This window comes from Panicum virgatum, chromosome 2K (genome assembly GCF_016808335.1).
Source record: "Panicum virgatum strain AP13 chromosome 2K, P.virgatum_v5, whole genome shotgun sequence".
Taxonomy (NCBI): domain Eukaryota; kingdom Viridiplantae; phylum Streptophyta; class Magnoliopsida; order Poales; family Poaceae; genus Panicum; species Panicum virgatum.
The window spans coordinates 51,839,559-51,852,276 of NC_053137.1; the positions used below are offsets into that span (position 1 = coordinate 51,839,559).

Consider the following 12,718-nt stretch of genomic DNA (forward strand, 5'->3'; position numbering starts at 1 on the left):
GCCCGTGAGACTCGTGTTTCCTTCGAAGAACCCGCCTTATATTTTCCTCGTCCTGAAGTTCCCAGGCGAGAAGGGGCCGGCTCGGTGATGACGCCAGCCCAGCGTAAACTGTCCCAAACTCTTCGGCCCAATTCGCAGCTTCAGCCAAGACGGCCTTCCCACGCCCGCCGTTCGTCGTCCGCGTCTGCAGGCGTACAGCCAGACCACAGCGCGCGCGCGCCCCGGACCTGACCTGACGTCCACGGCGTCGTGCGCCACCTCCGGGCTCCGGGACGGCAACACTCGCCTCCACCATCCACGCCCGCCGGCGCGCGCGCTCAGGCGGCGCCCGTATCCGCAACCTGTCTCAGGCTCAGCCCGCCCGCGCGCGCGCCTCGTCGCGACGTTGCCATGCCCTCTCGCCCGATCGGCGCCCTTGCCCGCTCACGTGATGCGCATCTGTTCCGCGCGCATGCGGCCTGCCTGTCCGCGGTGCCCCAGCAAGCCAACCGGCCCGGCACGCCGCCCTTCAGTTTTACCTGTCCGTGCCTACGGCGGCGGTGGATGCCGATTGATTCCGGCGAGACGCCTCCACCCCAGACGGCCAGACCCCACACGCAGTGGCAAACGGGCGTTTTTTTCCCCCGCTGTGAAGGATCGATTCATCGAACGCCAGGCTCAAAGCAAAGCGCTGGACCGACCAGAAAAACAGGGAGCGTTACTCATGTCACCCGAAAGCTAAGCTACACTCTAAACCCCGTTGCTTACGAGCTACAAATAAAGATCTCGTGGCTTCTCCCGTAGCCGTGGATGAAATAAACTCGTGCTTCACGCCGGCCGCCGGCGCCTTTTCTAGCTAGGTTTCTTTATTTCTTTTCACCCCCGTCCAGTAATGGAGTTCTCCACCAGAGATTATGATTTCCCTTTACTCGTCGGGGGCATATATGATTGATCACCAACACCAACACTTTGGAAGCCAGCAGGCGCGCCGTGTTGTCGTCAGTTTCAACAGCACGCGCACGGGGGGCACGTGCGGTTCCAGGCGGCAGCAGCTAGCGGATCCCACTCCGCCGCAGCGCCCGAGTGCAAGGGCGCGAAGCAACGCGACGCGAGCCACCATCTTGGATGCCAAAAGACGAGAAGATCACGCGATCCCCGGCGGCTTTAATTTTCTGTGTTGACGAGCCGCAAAGCGCGCGCCCATGGAATGAAGAACACAGTAGAAGCGCTGCACAAAAAGGGGGTAAAAAGCATCGGAAACTGAAGCCGAGGGCGGCATTTCTGCTCGCCGTGGGAACGCACGATCTGGGGTGCTGGAAGAACTTTCAGGCTTTCATCCTGCCCCATCGGGCAACTGGGCGCATGGATCGCTCGGAAACAGCCAAGGAAAGCAGCATTTCCCCCACTCGGCGTTCTTTGCGCGTTATGGTCAGAAGAAGAAGTGGTCTCTTCTCTTTGGTTGATGGTGGGAGCAGCCATGCCATCACGGTTCACGGCTACTAATCCACCCTAGTTAACGACAAACTATATAGGGATCAGCAGGAGCCAACCTTCAGTTCTCCTTTAGTTCCTACCTAATCGCAATTCTTTTTCAAATATCATTGTTTTCTCGCACTTTGCTTCCTTTTCTTGCGTCGGGACTTCCATTCTCCAACTGCGTCTTTCAAGTTTCAAGCTTTGACCTAACCAAAGACACTTCCATATATTTTTCTAAGTAAAGCTACCATGGAAAAGAAAGCCTTTCATGCTTTGAGCTAACCACCAAAGGCCCTTCCATTTTTCTAAGTAAAGCAACCATGAAAGAAAGCTTGATCTTGACACGAGCAAATTAAATTGCAACTTGAACAGTTCAGTGCTCCTGGTTCCTGGCTATAAGTACCCACATGGGGCTTCCGGACATGGCCCATGCCCCTCAAGCGTACTAGTCATCTCTCATCTCGATCCGGAGACCGGAGCTCACTGGCCTTAATTACAAACTCATGCCTAGCCTGAGTCACAGCAGCTCCTTAGTGAATCTGATCGACAAGCAGCTTCACCGGCTCCCCACATCAAAGATGATGAAGATCAGCAAGAGCTGCCCCAACCTCCTGAAGAAGGCCGTGACGTCGTTCAAGAGCAAGACTGACGCTCTAAGGACGAAGCTCATCATCCTGGCCTCGCTGCGCCGCAGGATGGCGATGGTCCGCGCAGTGTCTCGCCAGATCCACGGGCTCTCCAGGCAGGCCGCGGTGGAGCACGGCGGCAAGGCTCTCGCTCCGCACAAGAAGGCGGCGGCGGCGGGCGAAGAGGCAGCTGGTGATCATGGCGGCGAGGCTCCTCGCCTTGGTCTGTTTGAGGTGGCAGTGTTTGAGGAAGATTATCATGGCTACCCTGACTGGACCACCTCCCTCTTCGACGATGACGATGTTTGCAACGGTGAGGATGATGATGATGTCCAAGACGATGAGCAGGATGATCTTGATCTTGATGTGTTCGATGAGACCTCGGTCATCGAGATCATCAGGAGCAACCGGGAGGCTCAAGGGTTGGAGTTCAGCATGGAAGATGACATTGACGAGGCCTGCGATATGTTCATCAGGAGATGTCGCAGCCGGATGAACCTTAGTTTCTAGTGATCTCAGTTTTTGTAGTTTGCTCGAGTGATGTAAGCATGCATGAAGATACTAGTACTGCTGATGAGTTGGGAGACAATAGTAGAAGGTGGGCGCGTGAGATGCTAAGATTTTGGTAGCAGGTAGGGATTGGAGGGCATGAAGAACTTGTTTTGATGGAAGCATAATATGATCACTTTTATGTGGTGCGGCAACAAAGCGTTCTGCACATTGCTACACATGCACTGCATAGTAATGCAAAACTAACATACTCCCACGTATGCTAATTATAATTAATATAAAAATACGTCTTATAGCGAATAATTAGAATTATCATCACACATCCTCTTTCATTTATTAAATATTCTAACACATCTAAAATACATATTTATCATTATCTAGTTGCAACAGATTTCATTTCGCATCACACCTCCATATGTGTTGATATTATTTAATTGAACAATTTGTTTGTGAATTGGTAATTTTATTTTTTTATATCATACATAAATACATGGTGACACATACCGTGGGTAGTATTTTTATATAAACAATAACACAAATAATATATTAATAATGATATAAATAGTTTTTATTGGAATTTTATACTGGTGCACTTTAATATCTTGTTATAAGTATATAATTTAGATTCAGATTTAAAGGTTACTTTCAACTTTTCATAGTAACATAATTGCATAATTTATAAGCAAATTTATAGGTTATTTGTATTGTTTTTATAATGGCATAGGTGGATAATTTACATTAGGAGGTTACTTTAGATTTTTTTTAACAACAGATGTGGGTTATTTAGATACATGTTTAGTGGGGTACTTTAGTCTATTTTCATAATAGTAGAGGTGGGTAATTTATTAGAAAAGATATTAGATCCAATGACTATTATAATTAGAGTTGTCGGATTGATGACCAGATATTTATGATTTTTGTGAGAATTTCTAGAATTTTCCTATTTTTAGAATGTCAACTTAGAATCCTAGATGACTTCATATGAAGATTTTAAAGACAGTCCCAACACGACACGAGAGCAATTTTCATAGCATTAACTTTCTTACCATGTAGACAAAACTAATGAGCTGGCATAGGAGTAAATGAAGAAAGAGAAGAAAATTGCAAGAAATGGTTTCTGGTATGAGAAACGATGTCTACTTTTCGCTCCAAGATACAAGAAACTACCAGTCTTGCATTGGAGGGGGTCGCCGTTTCCTCCAATGGAACCTACCTGCTCACGCGCTCATCGCCGGGAGAGAGCGCGCATTTACTGGCGGTTCGTAGTATGAGACCTACACGGATGATTTCTGGGTTGAGGACTACGGTTCTTTGAGCTAATTTCTAGTGGACGTGGCATGTATATGGAAACTGCTGGCTGGTTTTCGGATCGGGACTGTCCCAAGGCGCCTTCAATTAGTTATAGTAAAATATGTGGAGGAGCGGGCCCAAGTGGGAGTAAGGGTATTCACTTGAATACCCATTGTTTTTTTTACCAAAATATTTATATATATAATACTTCTCAAGTATATAAAGAAAAAGAATAAAAAATAAACACCACAACAGTATGACAAAGGTTCAAAAATGAAATAGCCCACCACCACCCCTTCGGCTGTCTCCACCAAAATTTAGTTATGCTTCTTCACTTGTTGTATGTCGGTTTAATAATGTCAGTTGCATAAGTCAAAAGAAAAATCTAGATATAATTAGGTAAAATGAGCATCAATTGATTCTACAATCAATTAGACATGCCAAAAATTAGGTTTAGGGTGTCAAGAAAATTGTTCTTCAATATTTTTGAATACCCATGTTTGAAATCTTGAGCCCGCTTCTGATATGTGATGGCATTATTGTTGGGATCTAAGGCCCTGTTTAGTTTTCAAAAAAAATTCTACAGTACCCGTCACATCAAATCTTTGGGCACATGCATAAAGTATTAAATGCAGCTGAAAAAAATAACTAGTTACACTGTCTGACTGTTTCATACGAGATGAATCTTTTAAGTCTAATTAATCCATAATTGGATATTAATTGTCAAATAACAGCGAAATGTACTACAATACCCAAATCCAAACTTTTTCATGAACTAAACACAACCAAACATGACTACAATGGTGAAGAGGATGCCAGTTCGGTCCGCATGCCTATGGGTGGGCAAAATACTCGAAACTCCAAACCCGTACCCGAAAAATCCGAGTCCGAACCCGATAAACCCGAGCCCAAAAAATCCGAACCCTAATTCGGGTTTCAACCCACGGTACCCGAAATTATTACGGGTAATTCGGGTATCGTACCATGGTACGCAAACTAACCGAACAACCCGAAAAACAGCCCAACTCAAATATGTTTTATTCATTGCAGCCCAGCCCACCAAGCTCCTTAACCCTAATCCTAGGCAGTCACACCCCCATGCCACACACAGACGCACCCAGTACTCCCCTCCAAGCCACCGCCGCCCAGGACAGACCGCGCCACCGCCCACCGCCCAGGCCGGCGCCTCCTCGCACCCGACGCGGCGATGCCCCGACGCCCCCGTCTCCGGCGGTGCAGTCAGCGCCACCGCTCGCTGCTAGTCTTCGCGCCGCGGCGCCTCCCCCGCCCCCACCGGTGCAAGTGCCACCGCCACGCTGTCGACGTTCCGGTCGCGCCGTCGACGCCCGGCGCCCCCGCGGCCCACCCTCGCCACGCCGCGGACACCCCGCGGCCTGTCCCCGCTGTGCCGCCAACGTCCTGCCCCCGTCCCCACCAGTGTAGGCGGCGCCGCCACGCCGCCGACGCCCCGGCCGTGCCGCTGACGCCCGGCACCGCCACGGCCCATCCCCGCCGCACCGCCGACGCCCCTGCTGCGCCGCCGACGCCCCCTCCCCACCGTGCCGCTTGGAATCTCGGGTAGTTCGGGATTACCCAACTCCGAACTCGAATTTTTGGGTATCCGAAATGTCGTGTTTTTGTTATTTCGGATAAATTTCAAGTATTAATTTTCGGATTACCCGAATGCCATACGCATGCCCGCCCACGCCCGGCGCCCGCAGCAAGAGGGCCGGCACGCGCGCGGCCGCTCACCCGCCTGTGCCGTGCGGCGCCGTGGCGTCAAATGTTCGGCGCGCTCGGACGCGAGACCAGTGGATTTTGGGAGCGAGCGAGCGACAAATGTCCACGTCTGGACGATCCTATCCTACCCTCTCCGTGCCAAGAACAAGTAGTAGCAAGCAAAGGCGATTTCTACTGCACGAGGTTGAAAATTTGGACTAGCCAGAAAAAGCGAAGGATACCACTTCTGTGTTACGTGAAAGCTACCCTTACTAAACCCCATTTCGGGGCACAGTTAGGATTTTAGATACAAATATACCTTTTTTTTGTCGATACGCCACGCTGACCTCGCTTGACAATTACATGAAGATTTTGAAGAAAAAAATTTCCTGGCAAACTCATGAGCTATCTAATTGGCCTCCCGATTACAATGCTCTATAGATATGTCGTCGAATCCACAAGATAATGCAGTCTTCGTAAAACGCCGTTGCCACCGTTGTTGAGAAACCACCATCTTTCATCACCTCAACGACCAGCATGCAGTCGGTCCGGACAAATGAACCGATTGCATCCTATGTGTTGCCCCAACATCAATCCTTGTTTAAGTAAGCTTAGCTAAGCTTAGAAATTCCACATTCCGAAGGGGAGGTGGAGGGCTTAGGCTAGTCCCAATGGAGGGTTTCATTTTGTTGTTTCCAAGAGTGCCACATTGAGGGACCGAAAAGGCGACCAGACGGGGGGGGTGAATGGAGCAAATTTAAAACTCAAAAATTCACGCAGAAGCACAGTATATATCACCGGTTGATCCGACGAGAATACATTTGTTAACGTCGGTTCAACTGGTGAGACAGAGCTGGCAGCACAGAAGAACAACATTGTATGTATCACCGGTTGATCCGATGTGTATAAACTTGTACACGTCGGTTCATCCGGTGAGACTAAATAGCCAGCACGAGAAAAACAACGCACCGGTTAAACCGACAAAATTCAACCCCAACGCCGGTGCAGTTGTCCAGAGAGACCTCAAAATGACTCAACGAACACCGGTTAAACCGACAAAATCAATCTCCATCGCCGGTGCAGTTGTCCAGAGAGGCCTCAAAACGACAGAACAAGCACCGGTTGATCCGACGATCAAAAGCCTGAAGCTCAATGCACCGGTGTATGCAAAAACATTAGCACCGGTTGATCCGACGCAGTGAAAAGTGAAAGTTCAAGAATTCAACTGGTGCACACGCAAGAAACCCTGTCACACTGAGAAAACCCTCATCACCGGTTGATCATTGGCGAACGCCGGTTCAACCGGTGATAAGGAAAAATCTGCCCGAGAAAAACTGCTCGATTATCGGTTTGAGAAATCGATGATCGGATGATCAAACGAGGTCCGAAACCCACCAAATTATGCAGGCACGATCACAAAGACCTTGTGAACATGTCCACCAAAGGAATTGAAGAATCACTCCATGTGGAGGGAGGAATCGAAGAAATACCGAGCAAGAACGGGGTTTTCTCATGAACTCGAAAAGCTCCGATTGAGGAGACTCGTGATTCCAGGGATTTTAGCACTAGGCTAGATGGACTAGAATCACTTCAAAGAGTCACGAAATCATCAAGAAACCGCCCTCAATCTCACGCACCAAGAACAAACCGGGAGAACCAAAATTCATCACACGGAAGGCATACAAAGTACAAAATTGATCCAAATTCAAAAGCCCCGAGGGCACAAGGAGGATAGGGCCTCCTTTCCCGATCAATTTTAGTACAAAGTCTCAAGAATCCATAGACAAAATCCTACCCTAGAGAGAAGAACAGGGAGGAACAGAGAAGAGAGGGAGGGGCGCCTGGGAGAGAGTAGCACGTCTGGGCAGCCAGGGAAGGAGAGCCACCGAGGACATAGTGGGTGAGAGATATTTAAGCCCACTAACTCTAGAACTAAAAGACTAAACTACCCCTAGACTTAACTAGACACTAGAAAGCCCGTAGGGGCAAAACCGGAAAAAGATACAAGGACTCATCCGACAGCCAAGATTCTTTCTTCGAGTCGAAGTCTTCTTCGCGATGCCGCCGTGGGGATGAAGATCCGGTCCGCGGTTTTGGAGGGTTCGCGAAACCCGAGTAGGTGGCCGGTTTTGAGAAAACTGCCAAAACTCCACGCGCGGGAAGATTCCCGCCTCCATGCCGTGGCCCTGGACGCCGTTCCCGCCTCGGCCTTCTGACGGCCCTAGACGCCGCCCGACGCCCGTCACCTCCTCGCCCGCCGCGAGGCCCTAACGCCGTCGACGCCCGTTCCTCCGCCAGTCCCGAGACCGATGCCCGTGCCTCCACGACTTGGCGTCTTCAACCGCCGTCCGCCAACTTGGTTTTGTGGCGCAAACCAAGAAACCCGCCGTCCACCGGTGCTTGCGCCCTCGATCTAGGAGTGGACGCCATAGCTGCCGCCCGGCCCGAGCTCCGGTCCCGGCTGCCCTTCACCGCTGTCCACCGCACGGTCCATCGGCCACAGCACCTCCACGGCAGCTCTCCGTCGACACTCGACGCCCGTGTACCTGCAACCAAAGACCAAGCACACGATCACACCGCACGGTTGACAATTCACTCATCACAGCTAGGAGAAGGTACTCAACATTCCTCACACATCAACAAAACCCTAATGAAATCATAGATGAAACTCACTCCACAATACATTGTTTCATATTTGTTATTTCATAGGCTCTCATCACATTTAATTCTAAGACTCATCAAGATTTGGTAACCGTGCATACATAATTTCATCTAGATGAAACTTATTTTATCTCTCTCCTCATTAATCTAGTGTCACATCATCTAAAATTGTGACATGACACCCTATTTAATGTGCTCTGATAAAACTCCCACTCCCACTCCCACTTAGCCCCTACCCCTCGTACAATATGCACAAAGTGTGTGTGTGTGTATATACAATTGTCACCATATAAATTTCTGAAAAATTTGATGTTAACCCTTTCTATTACAAACTGCCCCCTCCTCTTGCCTCTTGCATGTTTTCTTAATTGCTCGTTCCTGTACACTGTGCGGCCGGTGCGGGAAAAAAAAAGCAACTGCAAATATCTTCTGACTTCTCCATGGCCATGAAACCCACGCTTCACGCTCCCTTGGATCGCTCCGTGGCCGCCTGGCTGCCTTACGTATCGTACTAGTCCCCTGCCTCTTCTTTCCGGCCAATAATGGAGTTCTCCACCAGAGACCATCCATGCATATTTTTCGTTTACTCGTCGACGAGCCATGATTGGCCACGAACAACAACTCTGAAAGCCACACCGTGCTGCGTTTCAGTAGCCACAGCTCGCGCACGGGGAGCACGTGCGGTTCTAGACGCAGCTCCCGCCACTGCACAGCGGCCCACACGGCACACGCATGGGCACGAAGCAACGTCGGCAGCGGCGTCCCCGCCGGCGGTGCCACTGACGAAATCGCGGCGATCGCCGCCTTTTCGTGTTGACGAGCGGCAAAGACGAAGCGATCGCGCCCACAGAGAAAAAAAGAGGCTCCGGCCGGTAGGAGACAGTGGAGAGAAAGCACGGCGCTGCAATGCAAATCGTGGTAGAACCGTAGAAAGCAAGCACCGGAAAGCCGAGGAGGGCACTGCGCATGCGGCGGCGAGCCAAGCGAGATCACGATTGGCCACCCTGCCGGCCTGGAGCCCCACTACTGCGCATGGCCGCATGAATCACACGGAAGCGGCCGAGGAAAGCGGTAGAGATCCAGGAGATGGTGGAGCAGCAATCACCGGCAACGGATCGGAGAAGACGACGGGGAAATCCGGAGGAGCCAATCTTCACGCTAGGACAGGTGTCGTTGTTCACTACCTAGCTAGTTGGGATTTCTTTTATTTACCATATCATTTTCTCCCACTTTGCTACGACCATTCCCTTGCCACACCTTTTTAGTAGTTTCGCTTCCACTCTCAAAGTTCGGTTTCCTGGTTGTGGTGCTTACTCCACATGCCCATTCTTTTTCTCCAACTGTTTGTCTCATGCTTTGAGCCTGAGGTGCTAGAAAAGATTTTCGAATTTTTAAAAGGAATTGTTATCTCCAAATGTTTCTTTCATGCTTTGAGGCACCTCGAAGATTTCCATTTTTTTTACAAAAAGCTACCAAAAGCTTGATCCTGACATGCGCACAGGAAGAAAAAAAAAAGAAGTTGCAAGGGCGCACTGCTGGGCGGTTCAGTGCAAGGCTAGCACTACCGCCCTGGCTATAAGTACCCTCCTGGGGCTTCAATACAAGGCCCATGCCTCTCAATCCTACAAGCTAAGCTCACAGACCTATTAGGCTACTACTCACTCACTAGTCAGTAGTCACTACGCATGCCAAGCTTGGAGCACAACAACTCCTTCGCGAATCTTGTTGACAAGCAGCTCCACAAGCTCTCCACGTCAAAGATGAGGATCAGCAAGAGCGCCCCCAACCTCCTGAAGAAGGCGGCAACGTCGGTCAAGAGCAAGACCGACGCCCTGAGAACGAAGCTCGTCTTCGTGGCCTCGCTGCGCCGAAGGCTGGCGATGGTCGGCGCGATGTCTCGCCAGATTCACGCGCTCTCCAAGCTGAACGGCCAGGCAGAGAAGCAAGCGAGGGTGGAGCACGGCAGCAGCAAGGCTCTCATCACGACGCACAAGGCGGCGGCGACGGCGGCTGGCGAGGAGCCCGCTGCTGGTGGTGACCATGGTGGCAGGGCTCCTCTTGGCATGTTTGAGGTGGCGGTGTTCGAGGAAGGTTGCTATGGCTACCCTGACTGGACCAGTTCCCTGTTCGACGATGATCATAGTTACAACGATGAGGAGGATGGCGGCCATGACGACTACGACGAGAACGAGGAGCTTGACGCTGTTGATGCGCTCGATGGGCCCTCGGTCATAGAAATCATCAGGAGCAACCGGGAGGCCCAAGGTCTCGAGTTCAACATGGACGACGCGATTGACGAGGCCTGTGACATGTTCATCAGGAGATGTCGCAGCCAGATGAACCTTAGCCTTTACTGATCCTGCGTATAGTTGTGTCTGTAGTTAACGTGAATGTTCCGAGGATGAACTGCAAAGAAAGAGACTAGCACACTGACAAACTGATGAGCGACGATATAGAAGTATGGTAAAAACTATGACAAGGCACCCGGGAACTTGGTTGGTGAACGCATAGGAATCACTTATTTTGCATCTGTTATTAATTACATGGCGATCGAAGTTTTTGTGCAGGTAGATTAATTAGCTGCTTCATCATATATATGCCTGCAGGATCTAACTGAAGCTAGCCCAACAAGCAAGATTAAATAGAAATCCTCACTCGACGCAGTACGTGGCCGCGCGCAGCACCACAGGCACAGCAAAGCAAGAGTGATGGGCGAGAGAGCAAGAGGTGTTTCGGTCTCCAGCTTTAGGTGCTCAACTCGCAGCTCGGCACCGGGACCCTGCTGCAAATTTTGCTCCAAAACGTATTGTACTGTACCCATATCCCACCCATCGACCACACTACATGCCCTCCTAGCTACCATGCCCCCCGCACGGCGCCCTCATCGCACCACCACCTTCTCCGAGCGAGCGAGCGTCGTCACGCGCTAGCTATTCCCGTCCTTGGCCTCGGCGCACAGCGCACGCACCACCAACTCCGGTGGGGCTATCAGCAGCAGGGCTAGCTAGCACGCACGCCGCTCACCGTCGTCCCTGCCGATGGAGGACCCGAGGCCAGGTACTCAGACGGTCCTCATCAGATCCCTGTACGTGCTGCTGTGAAATTAAACTTTTGTAAATTTCTCGATGGAGGGTCCAACGCGAGCTTACATAATTCGGACCAGCCAATGCATGCAAGATGAGTTAGCGGAACGCCAGTTGACGGCGTGACAAGCTACGCTGGCTACACGCTTTGCAGAGAGCACTCGTATTTATACACTGTACACATGAGCCCTAGACGGAAAGGATCTTTGATCTTGCACATTTATCCCGGCAGTTGTTTGGCACGGGACAAATAAAAGTTTTAGTCCCGAATACAATAGCTGGGGGAGGGGGTTGTCTCTAATTTACGGGCGCCCGTACAGAACCCTCAGTCCGGTCCATTTCCGACCAGGTATACTACTTTCTGCGTAGGCTCCATCAAAATATCCAGCGCAACACAATTTGTAGCACCAAAAGCCACCAGCTAATCACCGGGCTAAATCACCAGTCACATGTACGCTTTTCTCTTTCTCTTTTAATAAGAATCTATACACACAAAATTATTAAAAAACATTTGTATACACAAAATTAATCAAAATCACAAAACAAAAAATGTAGAAAGATAAAAAATATATAAAATTTCAGAAATAAAAGCCGTAACAAAATTTTGGAAAAAAAGTTTGGGAAATTTTTTTAGTGAAATTTCAAAAAAAAAATCTAGAGCAAAAATTCGGGAGAAAAATTTTGAAAAACAAAAACTTAAGAAAAAAGTTTCGGGAACAAATTTTTTTTTGAACAAAATCAGGGGGGAAGATCCCCACCTACTTTTTCATTGATCGAAGTGAGTGTTACAACAGCACAATCCTGGCATACCAGGACGAGATTACAGAGAGGGGGAGCAAAAAAAAAAGGAGTTAACAACAAGAGGAGAAGAAAGCACGCCAGGCTTCAATGGAGGGAGCCGATTGCTTGTATCTGAATCGCCACACATCCAGATCCAGGCAGGCCCTGGGAATAACTTCCTGAGCTGGCAAATCCAATTGATCAAAGATTTTAGCATTCCTAGCTTTCCACAGGTGCCAAAGGAGAACAAGTGTGGCATCTACCCGGGTTTGATCAGGAAGGGGGGATGGCAGCCGATTAGCCATGGAGTTTTGTGGTGACCCGGAAGTAGATTAATTCCCAATCGAGACCAAACAGCAAGGGCTCGACTGCAGAGGACAAAAATGTGTTCATCGGTTTCTAGGACGCCTGGACAGAATTCACAATTTGCCTCATTGCGCGCGCGGATGTTTTTGTGGCAGAGGTTCGCTCTGGAGTTGAGGCGTCCAAGGAGGAGCAGCTAGCCGAAGAACTTCACTTTACTAGGTAGTTTTGTGTCCCAGATCCTAGCAGCATCCGGGTTTTGTTCATCTTCGGCATGGAGTGAGTGATAAG

General features: G+C 49.9%; 1 protein-coding gene across 1 annotated transcript; it reads left to right on the forward strand.

Annotated features, from left to right (window-relative positions):
* Positions 1–2,033: 2,033 nt before the first annotated feature.
* Positions 2,034–2,591, forward strand: LOC120695427. The gene has a single exon (XM_039978681.1). It carries the CDS (start codon positions 2,034–2,036, stop codon positions 2,589–2,591), a length of 558 nt encoding a protein of 185 aa, XP_039834615.1.
* Positions 2,592–12,718: the final 10,127 nt, after the last annotated feature.